Consider the following 17,711-nt stretch of genomic DNA (forward strand, 5'->3'; position numbering starts at 1 on the left):
GAATTCTTTCCTTCTGCTGTTCCATTTTCCTGTCCTTCCATCCATTCCAGTTTAACCTTCTCCACTCCACACTTTACCACCCATACCCAATACCCCAATCCATCACCTCCATCATTACCCACCCTTGCCACCAGTGTTCTCCTTTGTCCTGTCATCAAGGCTGTCATCCATTGTCCATTGAGTGTTCATCTGCATCTGTGTCCATGTCTTCCTGGGTCTTCATCTTCAGCACATATTTCATGTAAAAACATGCCTTTATCCACTAAACTATTTCCTTTCAATTCCTGCTGTATGTCTTTTCACTGTCCAACGAACTGCACTGGTTATCAATTCTGAAACCACCACCTCACCCTTGCAAGCTCCACCTTCCCTTCCACCTTACCCCGCACCCACCTTCCCTTCCACCTCTACCCCGCAATCTCCATCTTCCCTTCCACCTCTACCCTGCACCCCCACCTTTTTCCTGCACCTTTCCCTTCCATTTCCACTTACTCCTGTGACCTTTCCTCTTTGTCCACCTTTCTGTGTCACCCCGCAATCTCCACCTTCCCCCTTCCACCCCACCCTGCACTCCACCTTCTCTTCCACCCCACCCGCAATTCCCACCTTTTCTTCCACCCCACTCCCTGCAATTCCACCTTTTCTTCCACCCTCACCCCGCAATATCTCCACCTTTCTCTTCCACCTCACCCCCTGCTCCCCACCTTTCCCTTCCACCCCACCCCGTAATCTCCACCTTTCCCCTCCCCCACCTCCACCCTCTCCACCTTCTTCCTGTACCCCACTTCCACCTTCCTTCCACCCTACCCCGCACCTCCACCTTCTCTTCCACCCCACCCTCCACCTCCACCTTCCCCTTCCACCTCTATCCTGCACCTCCCACCTTTCCTTCCACCTCTCACCCCCACCCACCTGCCCCTTCCCTTCCACCTCCACCCCTGCACCCCCACCTTTCCTTCCACCTCTACCCCTGCACCCTCCACCCTTCCACCTCTATCCTGCAACCGACCTTTCTCCTTCCTCACCTCACTCCTGCAATCTCCACCCTTCTCTTCCACCCTCGTGACCTCCATCCTTTCCACCTTCCACTCCCTACTCCTGGGCCCCTCCTTTCTCTTCCACCTCACCCCTCCACCCCACCTTTCCCTTCCACCCTACCCCTGTCCGCACCTTTCCCTTCCACCTCTACCCTGCAATCTCCACCTTTCTTCCACCTCACCCTGCAATCTCCACCTTCCTCCCCACCCCTGCACCTCCACCCTTCTTCCACTCCACCCCTGCACCCACCTTTCCTTCCACCTCACCCTTCCCACCTTTCCCCTTCCACCTCTACCTTGTGCAACTCCACCTTCTTCCACCCCACCCTGCAATCTCCACCTTCCTTCCACCCTACCCTGCACCCCACCTTTCCCTTCCACCCTCACTCCCTGCACCTCCACCCTTCCCTTCCACCCCTACCCCTGCATCTCCACCTTTCCCTTCCACCCCACCCTGCACCTCCACCTTTCTCTTCCACCCCACCCTGCAATCTCCACCTTCCCCTTCCACTTCCACCCCTCCATCTTCCCACCTCTTTCCACCCTCTATTCCTGTCCATCCCACCTTTTCCCACCTCTTCTTCTACCCTGCAAGCTCCCACCTTTCTTCCTACCCCCACCTCCACCCTTCCTTTCCACCTCACTTGCCTCCACCTTTCCCTATTCCACCTCTACACCCTATTCCACCTCCCACCCCGCAATTCCCCTTCCCACCTCTACCCTGCATCATACCTTTCCCACCCTTCACCCTTCCACCTTTCTCCCCTGCAATCTCCACCTTTCCCTTCCACCTTCCACCTCACCTTTCCCTTCCACCCTACCCCTAATATCCCACCCTTCCCTTCCACCTCTACCCCTGCAATCTCCACCTTCCCTTCCACCCCCACCCCAATCCCACCCTCCACCTTTCACTTCCACCTTCCACCTCTACCCTGCAATCCCCACCTTTCCCTTCCACCTCTACACCCTGCAATCTCCCACCCTTTCCCTTCCACCCTACCCCTGCAACACCTCCAATCCCACCCCTTCCACCTCCACCCTGCAATCCAACCTTCTTCCACCCTTCCCACCTTTCCCCTTCCACCTCACCCTGCACCCCACCTCTTCCACCTCACCCTGCATCTCCACCTTTCTTCCACTCTCCACTCTGCATCTCCACCTTTCTCTTCCCACCTCTACTCCTGCAATATCCCACCTTTCTCTTCCACCTCTTGCAATTCCCTCCCACACTTTCACTTCCCACCTCTACTCCTGCAATCTCCACCTTTCCTTCCACCTCTACCCCCTGCAATCTCCACCCCTCCCTTCCACCTCTACCCTGCAATTCCACCCTTCCACCCCTTCCACCTCCTAATCTCCACCTTCCTCTTCCACCTCTACTTCTGCAATCTGTCCACCTTCTCTTCCACCTTACCCTTCCATCTCCCCACCTTCAATCCACACCTCTTCCCACCTCTACCCTGCAATCTCCACCTTTCTCTTCCACCTCTACCCTGCAATCTCCACCTTTCCCTTCCACCTCTACCCTGCAATCTCCACCTTTCCCTTCCACCTCTACCCTGCAATCTCCACCTTTCTTCCACCTCTACCCTGCAATCTCCACCTTTCCTTCCACCTCTACCCTGCAATTCCACCTTTCTCTTCCACCTCTACCCTGCAATCTCCACCTTTCCTTCCACCTCTACCCTGCAATCTCCACCTTTCTTCTTCCACCTCTACCCTGCAATTCCACCTTTTCCCTTCCACCTCCACCCTGCAATCTTCACCTTTCCCTTCCACCTCTACCCTGCAATCTCCACCTTTCTCTTCCACCTCTACCCTGCAATCTCCACCTTTCCATTCCAGCTCTACCCTGCAATCTCCATCTTTCCCTTTGGTTCTACACTGCAATATCCATCTTCATCTTTTCTCTTAAGTTCACTATCTTCCTTCCTGCACCTTCTGCATCTCTATCCCTTCTGCTCTATCTTCAATCTACATTTTTCTCTTCCATTCTATCCTTCAATGTCCACCTTCCCCTTCTCCTCAATCCTTCAGTCTACATCTTTTTCTTCTCCCCTGCAATCTCCATCTTTCCCTTCCATTCTATCCTTCAATCTCCACCCTTCCCTTCTCCTCTATCACTCAGTCTCCACCTTTCTCTCCCAGCCTTTCTCTTCTAATTCCTACCTCTATCCCATGTCCATCCTTCTAATCTCTACCATTCATTCCACGACCCAGATCTACCTCTGCAATCTCCACTTTTCTCTCCCAGCCCTACTCTTCTAATTCCTACCTCTCTCCCATGTCCATCCTTCTAATCTCTACCATTCACTCCAGGAACCAGATCTACCTCTGCAATCTCCACTTTTCTCTCCCAGCCCTACTCTTCTAATTCCTACCTCTCTCCCATGTCCATCCTTCTAATCTCTACCATTCATTCCACGACCCAGATCTACCTCTGCAATCTCCACTTTTCTCTCCCAGCCCTACTCTTCTAATTCCTACCTCTCTCACATGTCCATCCTTCTAATCTCTACCATTCATTCCACGACCCAGATCTACCTCTGCAATCTCCACTTTTCTCTCCCAGCCCTACTCTTCTAATTCCTACCTCTCTCCCATGTCCATCCTTCTAATCTCTACCATTCACTCCAGGGACCAGATCTACCTCTGCAATCTCCACTTTTCTCTCCCAGCCCTACTCTTCTAATTCCTACCTCTCTCCCATGTCCATCCTTCTAATCTCTACCATTCACTCCAGGAACCAGATCTACCTCTGCAATCTCCACTTTTCTCTCCCAGCCCTACTCTTCTAATTCCTACCTCTCTCCCATGTCCATCCTTCTAATCTCTACCATTCACTCCAGGAACCAGTCCTACCTCTGCAATCTCCACTTTTCTCTCCCAGCTTTTGACTTTCTTCTGTATCTCATACAGATCTGCCTTTTCTGACACATACTCCATGACCTCTGGCACACGGAAGTCTGCTAGCTGCTGACGCAGTTTGCGGTTAATGTTCTCAGCCTTGGCTCGCTCCTGAAAATTCGAAGGTATACATCATATATCCATCCCTAAGAATTATATAGAATGACTTGAACTATTCAGAGTTACAAAGTACCTACAAATGTAAAATCAATCATGCAAAAGTAAGGTCAGTTCCCCAAGGTTAGTATTTTCAGTCAGCTGCCACTCTATGGAAAGAGCATTTTAACCTTGAGAATGAATGGACAGTGGTTTAATCCCTGGTGACATTATACCAACACTTGTTTAGAGATGGTACTAGTAAGTCTGCCAAGCACTCAGAGTCAAGGCTATAACAGGGACTAGCGAACACAGGACACTGTGTCTTAGTTGTCTCCAGGATAAACTACGGTATGATATGTCAGGGGACTTGCACTGAGTCATGGTTAGTCCGAAAAATTAGCATGAGTACAAGCAGACACGTGCATACAAGGGTACACATGTACACACACCCCATTTCACCATACATAGATATACTATCTGGTGATTTTTGTAAATCCTGGTAACCTGTACCTGCTCAACAACCTTGGTCTCAGCATCTATCTTGGACAGCAAGTCATTTCTTGAGGATATCTCTGATCCAAGACGTTCAGACTCCATTGTTAGTGTATAGAGCTTTTTCTGCAATGACAAATACAAATGACAAATTGGGTACATCACCTGGGCACTCACAGCACATCACTAATGACCAGAAGCAGCAGTGACAATCAAGTCATTCTTCATGAATCTGACCAACTAGTGCTTTATAATACACGGCTCAATTTAGTGACATATAACATGCACCAGTGTAAATAACTTGAAAAAATGCAAAATTTTAAAATTGTGTCATCGCTTGCTCTCAATTTGTCAACACATAGATCTTTGAATACACGCAATGCCTCTAAGCATTTTTTCAACATTCTACAGTGTTTGGTACCATATATTAACCAGACACAATACGGCATATATGTCACAAGGCGATACTCTTATCAATTCACCAACTTCAACACATGTTCATAACACTGTATTCACCCGTGGAGATCTGGGTTAGAATTGATCTTCAGTAACCCATGCTTGGCAAAATAGGTGAATAACAGGATCGGGTGGTCAGGCTCGGTGACTTAGTTGACACATGTCATTATATCCCAATTGCGTAGATCGATACTTATGCTGTTGATCACTGGATTGTCTGGTCCAGACTCCATTATTTACAGACCGCCGTCATATAGCTGGGATACTGCTTAGCGGGCATAAAACTAAACTGACTCACTTACACATAACAGTTTATTTCCTATTCTCCAGCTCATATGGCGTTTATTTACCTATTGGTTTGTCAAATTGCTGTTTGACATTGAGTCCTAAAACTACACAGCCTGACTGGCCTCACCTTGTACGAGTTGAGGACCTGCAGAGTGTTCCCTGCCATCAGCTTGAGGCGCAGCAGGTCCTGGTTTCGCTCATCTATCTTCTCCAGGTACTGCTGGTTCTCGATCTTCAACTGGTTGAAATCCACCTCATGCAGCACCTCTCCCATCTCCTCTTTCTACAACACAGATACTTCACACTTACAGACACATCCAGCCATTACAGAGGCATAGTATTGTTCAGACAAACACATGGAACACATACAGGGGCTTCTACAACACAGATACTGCACACTTACAGACACATCCAGTCATTACAGAGGCATAGTATTGTTCAAACAAACATCTGGAACACATACAGGGGCTTCTACAACACAGATACGTCACACTTACAGACACATCCAGTCATTACAGAGGCATAGTATTGTTCAGACAAACATCTGGAACACATACAGGGGCTTCTACAACACAGATACTTCACACTTACAGACACATTCAGTCATTACAGAGGCATAGTATTGTTCAGACAAACATCTGGAACACATACAGGGGCTTCTACAACACAGATACTTCACACTTACAGACACATTCAGTCATTACAGAGGCATAGCATTGTTCAGACAAACACATGGAACACATACAGGGGCTTCTACAACACAGATACTGCACACTTACAGACACATCCAGTCATTACAGAGAGACATAGTATTGTTCAGACAAACACATGGAACACATTCAGATTTCCAACTCACCTGTTTACAAAACAAATGCTGAACTTATATTGATGAGATACATCTACTCAATACAGAGGCATGTGGTAGGCACAAAGTTCTTGAAAAACATACAGACTGACACATGTATGTTGACACTCACCTTTTTACAACACATACTGAGCATGTGTTGTAAAACACTTTTTTCCATTCAGACACATAAACATGTATAAAGGTGGTCGAGTCACCACATCCTGAACAAAACAAAGCCAAACTTGTATACAGGTAGTCCAACCCCCGATATATAGATGGTGAATACCTACAGACAGGCATGTATTCTACAACAATTATTGTTGATTTGATTACATATGTAACTCACCTTTCTAAATTGAGGATGAGGTACAATATTAGCCTGACAAACATATCAAACATATGGATGGTTGCTGTTTCATGACACACTCAGAATTAGGGATGTCACAGTACATGTGCATCATGATACAGGTGTCTCACGATACAATATGTATCTTGATGCTAAAGTCATGATACAATATGTACCATGATATTGCATTTCCAACATTTTGCTTAACAAGCAGCCATTACCTGAATGCCAAGCTGATGATATAATGAACTCACTGACACACATTTAACAAATAAAGTAAAACCTAGCCATGTACTTGCTCATTTTGCCCAGAACATAACATACTACTTGCATCTTTCAATGCAGATAAACACCAATCATCAAATGATCTCCTCAGACCTACAACATGCCTACTGATAAGTTTAAAACATTCAGAGTTAATGTCCAACTTGGCAAATGTACCCAAAGGACTCTGTCCCAATTCAGACCTCCTACAGACTTTCTTTATGACTGGAGTCTAGTCGTCCCGGGCAGGAACTCAAAATCAACAAAATCCATGACTATACTTTTGATATCTAGAAGAAATGATGTGTCTTCCAATGGTGTATGTCGAGGTCACTACCATGGCCAGGTCTTATCCAATCATATTTGACTTAATGTTTTATATCTTAGGCAGAAATGTAGCCAGACTTGTTATCAGGGTGGTTCCCATTCATCATAGGGCCAATCTAGTCAGTGGGCCTGACCACATGTTAGATGCCTCTTACAACAAGCATGTGATACTGAATACCAATTCTAACCTGAATCTTGATGAGTTGATAAATATGTTCATGTACATAATCACAACAGGAGGAAACATTTCACAATCTGGTCAATATCTATATCCACAATGGTTGACCCACTATCCAGGCTGAGACTTGTACCGGTATTTAGATTTTAGCAAACCTTGTAACTGCCCAATACAGATATAACAACATTTCACAATGTGTATAATGATGTGAACTCTTTAAGACTGATAAGACAGTAATCCACTGTGTGTTGAGGATGAAGGTCAGTAATGTGAGGCATTATACTAACCTGTTTCAGCTGAAGATGAAGCTTTTTCTTCTGTACTTTCAGCGTGGAATTTTTCAGTCGCAACTTTTCAATAAGTGTATCCTGGGGGGAAAACACACACATATACATATACTCCAACTATGCCAGAATACTGCCTAAAAAACAGTTGAGACAAAGTAATATTAGTACTGTTTTTCAGGTGAAGTTCCGTCTAGGATTCAAACCCAAACTCTCAGAGTCAAACACCTGCCTGCCTCTGAGAGTGTGGGTCTGAATCCCTGATGGACTCCGCCCCCTCCCTTGTCAACCCCCAATTTTGTACTAGAATCTGCACTTTACTGAGAAAGTGTAATCCCAAATATAGCATGTGTTACTTTTCACCACTTTCTACATGGCATTGTGTATTCATGATAAATGACAAAAGTATATTTTAGTCACTTGAAAAATCAGCTTGCTGAGATAAGCATATGCCATGCTATGAAAGGGAGAACCAATTTCCTAATGAAAATAGGAACATCAATCAGCAAGTCCAGTAGTACTGACATCAGACCTGCCTGCCATTCAATGTTTCAGTGAAACTGAACTTTTACGAGAAGGCAACAACAGTTGTTAATATGCTTACCCTTGCTCTTAGTTTATCTTCAAAATAACGGATGACCTTCTCAGCAATCACTTTGGTTGTCCTCTGGTTGACAGCACCCTTAACAATATCTCGGTCAAACTCATAGGAGTCTTTCTTCATCTCTGCTAGACGCATGTCCGCCTCCTCCATTATTGCCTTCAGGTTTAACGGTTGAACAATTAGATGAACAGTTGAAATTACATTAAATCACCTACTTTAAAAAAAGTATACTAATTGTCATTAATTATTCATAAAAATCACAAAGAATGAGGAAAACTTCACATTTTCCTTAGTAATGACTATAACACTGATTATCATTTATACATGCCATTGACAATCTGTTATTAACAAAGCATGAAATTTAAGTTTGCTTAATGTGCTTGACCATATTAACATAAAGAGCACTTATGTCACTTAACAAGACAAAATTATCATACAAGACTGGCTTTTGACTTCAGGCTAAATCTGCAGTCTAAAATAATATTTTCATACAGTTCAAAGTTACACCAAGTATATTCATGTCTGGAATGTTCATCTGATACCGGGTAGGCGGGGTAGCCTAGTGGTTGAAGCGTTCGCTCATCACACCAAAGACCCAAGTTTGATTCCCCACATGGGTACAATGTGTGAAGCCTATTTCTGGTGTTCCTGCCGTGATATTGCTGGAATATTGCTAAAAGCGGCGTAAAATCAGACTCATTCACTCATCTGATACAACACACCTTGTAAGTGTCCATGATTTTCTCAGAGTCTTCCTTCAATTTCTCTATTTCCTCTCGCAACTCTTCTATTTCTCTCTGAGCAATGTCACATTTCTGTTCAGCAGTAAGTTTGAGGGACTTATCCAGGTTGCTACTGCGTGACTTGGACCGCTTCCGTCCCACACCTCTCATTTCCTGGGTGGACTGAGACTGAAGGGCTCCCATGGTTGGTTGAACCACCACTCCAGGCATGTCCTTCGGCTCAACACGCTTGAGAAATTTCTCAAACATCTGCGTTTCTGCAGCAAGGACCTCATTTGCCCGTCTACAAGTAATGAAGTAATGAGATGAAAATTAAAATGAGAAATTATGACAATCAAAATCTTCATGTCACTAACTTTTTTAAAGGTGTTGTATGATTTAGGCCTTTTTTCCTTGTGACCCAGGGCAAACTTTGAAATACTGACAAGAAAATGATCAGACATGTTCAAGTAGCTGATAACTGGCATTTTGTTCTTTCTTAAATTAGCAGGCTTGAGTTTGCCTACAACAAACAATTCTCTCAATAATAAATATGTGTGTAAGAGCCAATGACACAAACAAAATAACTACACAGGGATATAAGTAAGTAATCAAGTCATTGAAGATGTTCATTGGACTTCACTTCACTTATGTCCATAGATGACATATTGTATTTGTCACTAAGAGGAATTGCTGTCTAAATAACATAACATAACATGAGCATGATTATTCATTTTTCAAACCACCGCTATTTTGGTGGGGAAATCATATGGTTATAAATTTTCCCAATTCTTTTCAGAATTGAACGTGTGAATTGCAATGACTTAATCAACATGTGCATTATCCTGGCTGATCATTACCAAATGACAATTACTATTGGGTTTGAGTTGGTGCAACTGCTTGAACCTGGATTTTAGATATTCTAATACTTCCACTCTAAAATGTCCTTCTGTCTAGAAACTAAATCTGTTATGTAAGTATGTGGTTTACAATAGCATGAAAAACACAACATATTGATAATTCGACATTGCAAAGTACATTGTTAACAAGGTTGTGTTGCATAAGATCTTTGTGATGAACATGGGTTTATATCCTTTGATCAATTGAAGCTTAAATTTGATATAAAAGGTACTCACTTAGATCTTGGATATGTTATATATATTTTACCTGAACCTTGGAAAAAGACTTTAAAGGAATATAGATATATAAACATTAATGACCTCACAATAAATTCACTCCAAAAGGATTTCATATCCCCAAGAAAAGGTTCAAGATTATTTTATGATAAATTGTTATCTGAAAATGTTAAACCTCACATGTGCCAAAAATGGGAAACATTATTTGACTGTATTGATTTTGATTGGCATCTGATTTTTCATACTTGTAGAAAAGATTTAAGAGATGTGAAACTGTTAGATTTTCAATATAAATTTCTGCACGGAATTGTTTATACCAAAAAAGAACTTTTTAGAATGAATCTGGTGGACAATACAATATGTTCTTTGTGTAATGATTCTGTTGAAACTTTATGCCATGTATATTGGGAATGTGATGAAACCAAAACTTTCTGGAAGAAACTTGAACAGTGGATTACTTAAGCGTATCCAAACACTTAATTTGACAAAATCTTTGATTTGGTTTGGCTTTTTAGGTAAGAACCCATTATTGAACCACAGAATCTTATCTGCTAAGAGATATATTTACACTTGCTCTTTGACAAAAACAATTCCAAAAGTTGATAATTACTTAAGGATATTGAAAGACATATTTACCACTGAATCATTCATCGCCAGAAAAATAATAATGTTGAAAGCTTTTTAGTCAAATGGTTTCCTCTCATCCCTGAATTTAACCCTGAATGACTATTAAACAAAGAACATATCACTAACATTGATATTCAATGCACTTAGTGTACTATATCGCTATTGAGCCCACTAGCTTGTATGATTATGACACATTCCTCTATATGCTTGTACTCATCATGTTTTTGTACTCATCACATTGGGAACAATAAAAAAAAAAAGAGGAAAAAAAAAAAAAAGTTTAAAATTATAATCAACTTGTAAATGCCATTTTCTTATGAAACAAGAAATTGGAATTCAGTGAAAAAAAAAAAAAAAAAAAAGAAGCTTGTGTTGCATGAATTGAAGTTCTTAGCAGACATTATGCCATGGATATACAGTGCAGGGCTCCAGATAATTTTTCAACATCAGGAGTACGTACTCCTTATTTTTTCAATATAGGAGTACTGGAGTACATTTAGAGTACTGAATGGAAAATAATGGCGTATCAGTAATCTTGTGTTTTGTTTTATATATGCACCACAACATTGCTGATCTTGTGTAAACAGGTCAATAAACAATAAAACAATACTTTTTCAGATAAATACGTCTGTAAATGGTTTTAAGACCATACACCATTGCTGTGTGGTGCGTATCTGCGATGTTTTCTAAATTATTTCCTACGGTATCGTGCATATTTTCTATCCGTACATACACCGATTCGGCCCTTATCTGGAGCCCTGCAGTGATACATGATATCTTGATATGTATTATGATTTATGAATATTTTCAGAGGCCCAGATAAGCTGCGTATCTGGGTAAAATACGTATAGAAAATTTTCAATTACGCATTGGAAAATAATTGTTGTGTACCAATTACGCATTTAAAATGTTAGATACGAAAAAAGTTTAAAACAAATGCGTACGCAATATATTTATAAAAATCGATGCGTAATGAAAAAGACATTGATTGCTATCAAGTTGTACTGTTAGTATAGGACTAGTGTTGTACTGTCAGTATAGGATGAGAGATTTTTTATGAAATCATTTCCATTATATTTAAGTTGGTTTTGATTAGGTATGACAAAAGGCAGAACATACCTGCTTAGTAAACTTACTCAATGACATAATACTTAGGTAAGTAAATGACTGAAATACGCACATATTTGAAAGCAGTGGGTAACGGAAAATGAAATACCCACTCAACATTCATAATACCCACTCCAAAAATACAGTGGGTACAGTACCCACATGAGCTAAATCTTATCTGGAGCTCTGAGTTTCAAGTAACTAATAGCTAAGAGTATATATTGGTAGATTTATAGCTAATCAACTTTTATCTTAAATATTTACATTACACTTGTTTTAGCCACACATTTTCATAAGTTATTCACATTTTCTTCAGTGTGTTCATTTCAAAATCCCACCAGAGGTATGGCAGCTATGTTACGTGCAAGTTTACACAAATTGACAAATACCCATACATACCTTGTAATCTACACTATATATCTCACTCACCAGGGAATGCTTCTGCTTAAGATATTTTAAGGAGTCATTCTTTGACAGCCTTATACCTCACTGTGGTGGGAATTAGGGTAGAAACAGCGTTATTGTTTTGAAAAAAAATAGTTTCCTTGTACATAGGACAATATGAAATCCTTCCAGACAGGCACAAGTCTCTATTCGCCCTGTCCCGAAATAACACCACGAATGGTAATTTGAAAAACAGAAGACCATGAGAATGATAATATTTTGGGAGCAATATTTTCAGTCAATGAGAAAGTTTCATTTACAGTGTTTGTAAATCGATGTGACTACCTACTATCGTGTTATAAATCGTGAATGATTCATATACTCTGTATACAATCTTAATACAATCTGGGTGTTACTATTGTGCTGAATCAATGTTGTATACGAAAATATTTACATATCGAGCAAGACGTTGTTGAACTGTTGACAGCAAAGATCACTGATCTCAGATTTCGCGGTGAAACCAGAAGTTTACAAACACTTTTACAATCTACCAAATCTTAGCAAATACATAATAGAATACATACAGTGTCTCTTCGACGAGTTGAAATAATTGTTCATCTGTAAGATCTTGAAGTGGATCTTCAGCTGTATCATTGCTGGTGTCAACACTCATCGTCTCCGATTCAGCCATTTTGACTTGAATGACTCGTTGCTATAGTGAACATCCGGGGCATTTGGCATTGAAAATAAAAATATGTTCAAATACCTATTTAGTTACCTTATATCTACACATATATAAATATGATGTTAATATGTCTGTAACTGTAGAGAAGTCTCAATATTTGCGACGCATGTGGAACAATGATTGTTTTACTACTATTTTGTATGATGTCAGCGGCCGTTGTCAATCGGGTAAATTCGGCATCACTCGCCCAGCCGATATTGCCATTAAGATCCTGTTGCCATGTCATGTTGCAGGTTGCGGAATAGAGGCTGCCAAGGACCATTCTTTTCGATAACTGGGGATATTTGCTTAGTAATATCGGCATGTCGATGTTTACGTTATCATAAAAGAGTACATCTGACAACCCCACTCGTTGATAAATTTTGTAGTAGTTAAATTCATTAAAATATAATTAATTTAACATATCAAATGATATATAGTTGAATGGATTTCATTGATCACCAGATGATACCATCTCTCAGGATTTTGTAAAAACCAGGGGCGTAGCGACCATTACGAAAAAGAGCCCGGGCTTAAACATGATTTTGGCTAAAAGGTTCGGCAAGCAATACTACCTAAATATATAACGCTTTGCAACCTATCGGGCTTACACAAAAATGGCTTGCTACGTGCCTGAAAACAATTTAAACAGCCATCCATACGCACTCGTGGAAAGGATGTGTCGTCACTGAATATTTTGAAGCGTTCCTAAATTGTGTTGCTGTCAGTCATAACAACCTGAGCAACCAATGGTGAGAGAGGACTATCTGTGGATTGGGTGGTCTGGGTAGCTGACATTAGGGATTGCGTGCCGCAGCCACTGAATTGTTGAATCTCGACTTGATATTTCAGAGGCACTTGCTCGAAGGAATTAGGCGGTCAATTTACTAAATTGTTTACCATTGCACAAATAAAATTCGAAAATCAAAAGTAAGCATATACAATAATTAACTCAGATGAATTGCTGACTACACTATTTAGAGTTTTTTTTAACCCCGAATCCTTATTCTTCAAGTTGAAGCATGGATGATTATGGCTTTATGTGTTGGCGATTAGTTGCCTGACCCTCATAGTGTGGGTTTGAATCCCGGATGGGACACAACCTAACAAAAGTAAAGGGTTGTTAAATATGTATGATAATCCACAGTTATTAATATATACTCTCCCAAAAAAGAAACGCATCATGAAAATAGCAATTTCATGTAGCAATGAATTAAAACGTGATTCATTTCACAAAAGGTTTTGCTCTGTTTATGAGTCCTATGGTGTTGATGTTTTGAAACATCACAACAAAACGCACCATCTGTAAAATACCCGTATTTAACAGCATGATTTTAAATTTCGGCGTGTAGTGTCACAGAATACACAGTTCACATGCAATGCACGTGAAAGTTGGGGATCAGATAGTCTCAATGATGGGTATAAAAGGTTGATCGCTGTCTGTCGATTATTCACTGTATTTGGATATTGTTGACGAACGCAAAATGCCACGTCTAAGTGAAGCCAACCGTCATATCGCCATTGGTTTGCTTGAAGCTGGCCAGTCTCAACGTGCAGTTGCCCGACGCATGAATGTTCAGCAAAGCACCATTTCACGGCTCTGGGAGAGATATCGCCGGCAGAATTCGGTAGCAGATGACCCTCGTAGTGGGGGTGTCCTCCCATTACGCAGACAGCCAGTTCGGTTGTATCCCATTACCCCTACATCCCATTACCCCTACATCCCAGTACCCCTACAATTAGTTAAAACAACACACGGCATTTACCTGTCTGGCATAATGAACTTACCCATGGGAGCGATTAAAGTGTTGTGTATACAAATTAGAAAGGATTAAGGTGTTCTTGGTTAGAGAAAGTTTGTTAAGATGCAATGAAGTAAATGTTGAAATTGACACTGAGATGAGAAATGTTTTGAGGAATGCGACGGAGCATAATCATCCGCCTGAGGATAGCCAGAAGGTCCGGTTTGTCAGCAACCTGAGGAAGAGAGCGAGGGAGGAGTCAACATCGATTCACACCCTCTACAACAACGAGATTACGAACTTGGACAATGATAAGATACCATTGATGCCATCCTTCCCGACCATGAGCAGTGCTATGTACCGCCATCGACAGAAGACAATTCCTGTTTCGCCGCAGACGAGATCGGAAGTGAACCTTCAAGATTCCTGGACGCAGACAGCAGATGGTCGACCCTTCCTCCTGTTTTCAAATGGTGATGACGATAAGATCCTGGCATTTGCCACCATGGATAGTCTTCAGGCCTTGCAGTCTTCTGAAATCATCTATATGGATGGAACCTTTACTGCCTGCCCTGGTCTGTGGAATCAAGTGTACATCCTACATGCAAGACGTGGAACCACAACCTATCCCCTCATCTTCACCTTAGTCCCCGACCGTCAGACTGAGACCTACTCCAGACTCTTCAGACTCATCAAGAATGAAGTTCAGCAGAGACTTAACCGGCCGCTTGTCCCATCCTGTGTCCAGACAGACTTTGAGCTGGCGGCAATTCATGCTATAGAGAGAGAGTTTCCGACTGCTGAAGTGAAGGGTTGCTTCTTCCACTACTGTCAGGCCATTTGGAGGAAGGTCCAGGATCTGGGACTTGCTGTTGCTTACAGAGAGGATGTCCAGAACAGTATCCAGGACACGTGGGTTGGCGCCATGGACGACGCTCCCGATGTACCAAGAGCGGCCACCTTCAACGATTACACCGACGACGATGCAAGATTCCGTCTGCCACTGTGGAACCATCACTCAACAACAGGTCCAAGGACAAACAACAACCTAGAGGGATTCCACAACCGCCTGAACCGGGGACTCCCACATCCACACCCCAACATCTACCGATTTGTGGAGGTGATCAGGAAAGTTGAACACGCTGAGAGATCGAAAATTTCCCAGATAGACTTTGGAGCAGCACAGAGAAGCAGAAAGAGAGTGTACAGGGAGATGGAGCATCCTTTGTGTCGCCTCAAGGAGCAGCTCAATCTTGGGATGAAAACACCAATGCAGTTCCTTGACGCTGTGGGCCATCTCCTCAAATTGGGATAGAGACTTGTTTAAAAGACAAAAATTAACATTAAAAAGTTAACATGACCTGCTGCTCATATTCATGTCACAACCAGGAAGATATCTGTGTATTATATTCATTTATTTGTGTAATTAAATCCATAAATTAAAACATTAAATCTTGTGTTCATGTGTTTGGGCTAGTCCATTGTCCAGGTAACAGGGCGGGGATTAGCAGTGCATTGGATCGTGAACTTTGTTGTTATAAGCTGTAGGGGTAATGGGATGTAGGGGTAATGGGAGGATACCGCCAATTCGCAGACACCTTAAAACAACAACATTTACGGTTCAGTGAACAGATTATCTACTACCTGTTACCTACACATTATAATGGAATAGTCCAAATAAAAACATAGGAACAAACTGAAGCTATATTATTTATTTTGAAAGATGGACGAAAAGACAGTAATTTGAATTTTTATTGCTGCAATATACAAACAGTTTATTTATTAACAGGTTATTTATTTTCATAAACCTTTCGGTTTAACCTTCTAGTCTAACGGGAGTCGGCATCATCATATTGAAAACATTAGCTTAGCTATTAGAAATTGCGACACTGTTGTATTGTATAAATCAAATATAGATAAATGTGAACCTAAATATTATTCATTTGGAATAAAGAAGTTATATGTTTTGAACACAATATTAAGATATATGACGAATGAACTTTGTTACGATTTATTTAGAATAAATATTTAAAATATGACGCATCATGTCAATGTGGCCATGGATGTGAGAATATACTACTCAAAGACATAAAGTGTTACAATCTTTAGAAAGTATTGTTGAAATTAGAACACTGATTGGTGTTAATGGTATCTTACATGGCAATGCAGGTGTCTCATTTACTGCAAATAAGATTTACTGCAAATGTTTTCAAATATGTACATATCTATATCTCTCCAACAAAACGTTTTCTCAGTTAACTTCTGTTGTACATATGCTATTATTGGGAGGGGACTTTTCTATCAATACACACAATCAAACCTCTCAGTGACAAACCTGTTTTTATATTCGATAGTAATTGATAGTAAAATCAATTTTGAGAAGAGAAATCATTTTATCACAACAAAGTTCTATTTACCCACAATCAAACTTGTCAGTAACGAACCTGTTTCAGGCTCACCCTGCTCTACTCACTAGACAGTGGACTGTTCCATTATACCCGTAGGTGTTACCCTAATTAACCTTCTAGTTCAGTGTCTGTCAATTGGGTGTCTGTCAATTGGGTGTCTGTCAAATGGGAGATAACCGTAGTGGGCGACCTCGAGCGACCACTGCGGCGCAGGATCGCTACATCCGGGTACATCACCTGCGTCATCGAACAGCTACGGCGACCAGTACCGCTCGACAAATACCCGGATTGAGGAGGCTTTCTGCACAGACCGTCAGGAACAGGTTGAGAGAGGCTGGTTTACGTGCCAGAAGACCTTATTTTGGCCCTGTGCTTCGACAACAACATCGTCGACATCGAGTTCAATGGTGCACCAACGTTCAGGCCTGGAACCTACCGAATTGGCGTAGAATCTGGTTCAGTGATGAATCACGATTTCTATTGGAACGACGCGATGGAAGAATGCGGGTGTACAGACGTCGACGTGAACGTTTCGCCGACACTTGCGTTCCCCAGGTGGACTGATTCAGCGGGGTAAATGTTATGATGTGGGGAGCGATCACCTGCCGTAGGAGAAGTGATTTGGTGATGATCCAGGGCAACCTGACAGCTCAACGGTACTGTGACGAAATCCTACGCCCACACCTCCTTCCCATCATTGATCGCCAGAGGGAGCTGTTTCAACAGGACAAT

At 41.9% G+C, this 17,711-nt stretch overlaps 1 protein-coding gene across 1 annotated transcript; it reads right to left on the reverse strand.

The window, feature by feature from the left end:
• Nucleotides 1-163: 163 nt before the first annotated feature.
• On the reverse strand, nt 164-12,832 carry LOC124255234 (coiled-coil domain-containing protein 113-like). The gene is made up of 8 exons (XM_046689077.1): nt 12,690-12,832; nt 8,852-9,155; nt 8,130-8,285; nt 7,529-7,609; nt 5,407-5,562; nt 4,554-4,661; nt 3,900-4,055; nt 164-223 (listed from the first exon to the last, which is right to left on the reverse strand). Exons 1-8 carry the CDS (start codon nt 12,794-12,796, stop codon nt 164-166), a joined length of 1,128 nt encoding a protein of 375 aa, XP_046545033.1. The 5' UTR covers nt 12,797-12,832.
• Between the last annotated feature and the right edge of the window lie 4,879 nt (nt 12,833-17,711).

This window comes from Haliotis rubra, unplaced genomic scaffold, assembly GCF_003918875.1.
Source record: "Haliotis rubra isolate DU_JTF1 unplaced genomic scaffold, ASM391887v1 Scf599, whole genome shotgun sequence".
NCBI classification, from domain to species: domain Eukaryota; kingdom Metazoa; phylum Mollusca; class Gastropoda; order Lepetellida; family Haliotidae; genus Haliotis; species Haliotis rubra.

Excerpts from the sequence above, each read along its gene's own strand:
- LOC124255234 (XM_046689077.1), bottom strand. The coding sequence starts at position 12,796 with ATGGCTGAATCGGAGACGATGAGTGTTGACACCAGCAATGATACAGCT. Across the intron at positions 5,563-7,528 it reads TTCATCTTCAGCTGAAACAG|AAAGAGGAGATGGGAGAGGT; the intron begins GTTAGTATAATG and ends TCTGTGTTGTAG. Across the intron at positions 4,662-5,406 it reads AGGTCCTCAACTCGTACAAG|AAAAAGCTCTATACACTAAC; the intron begins GTGAGGCCAGTC and ends TTGTCATTGCAG.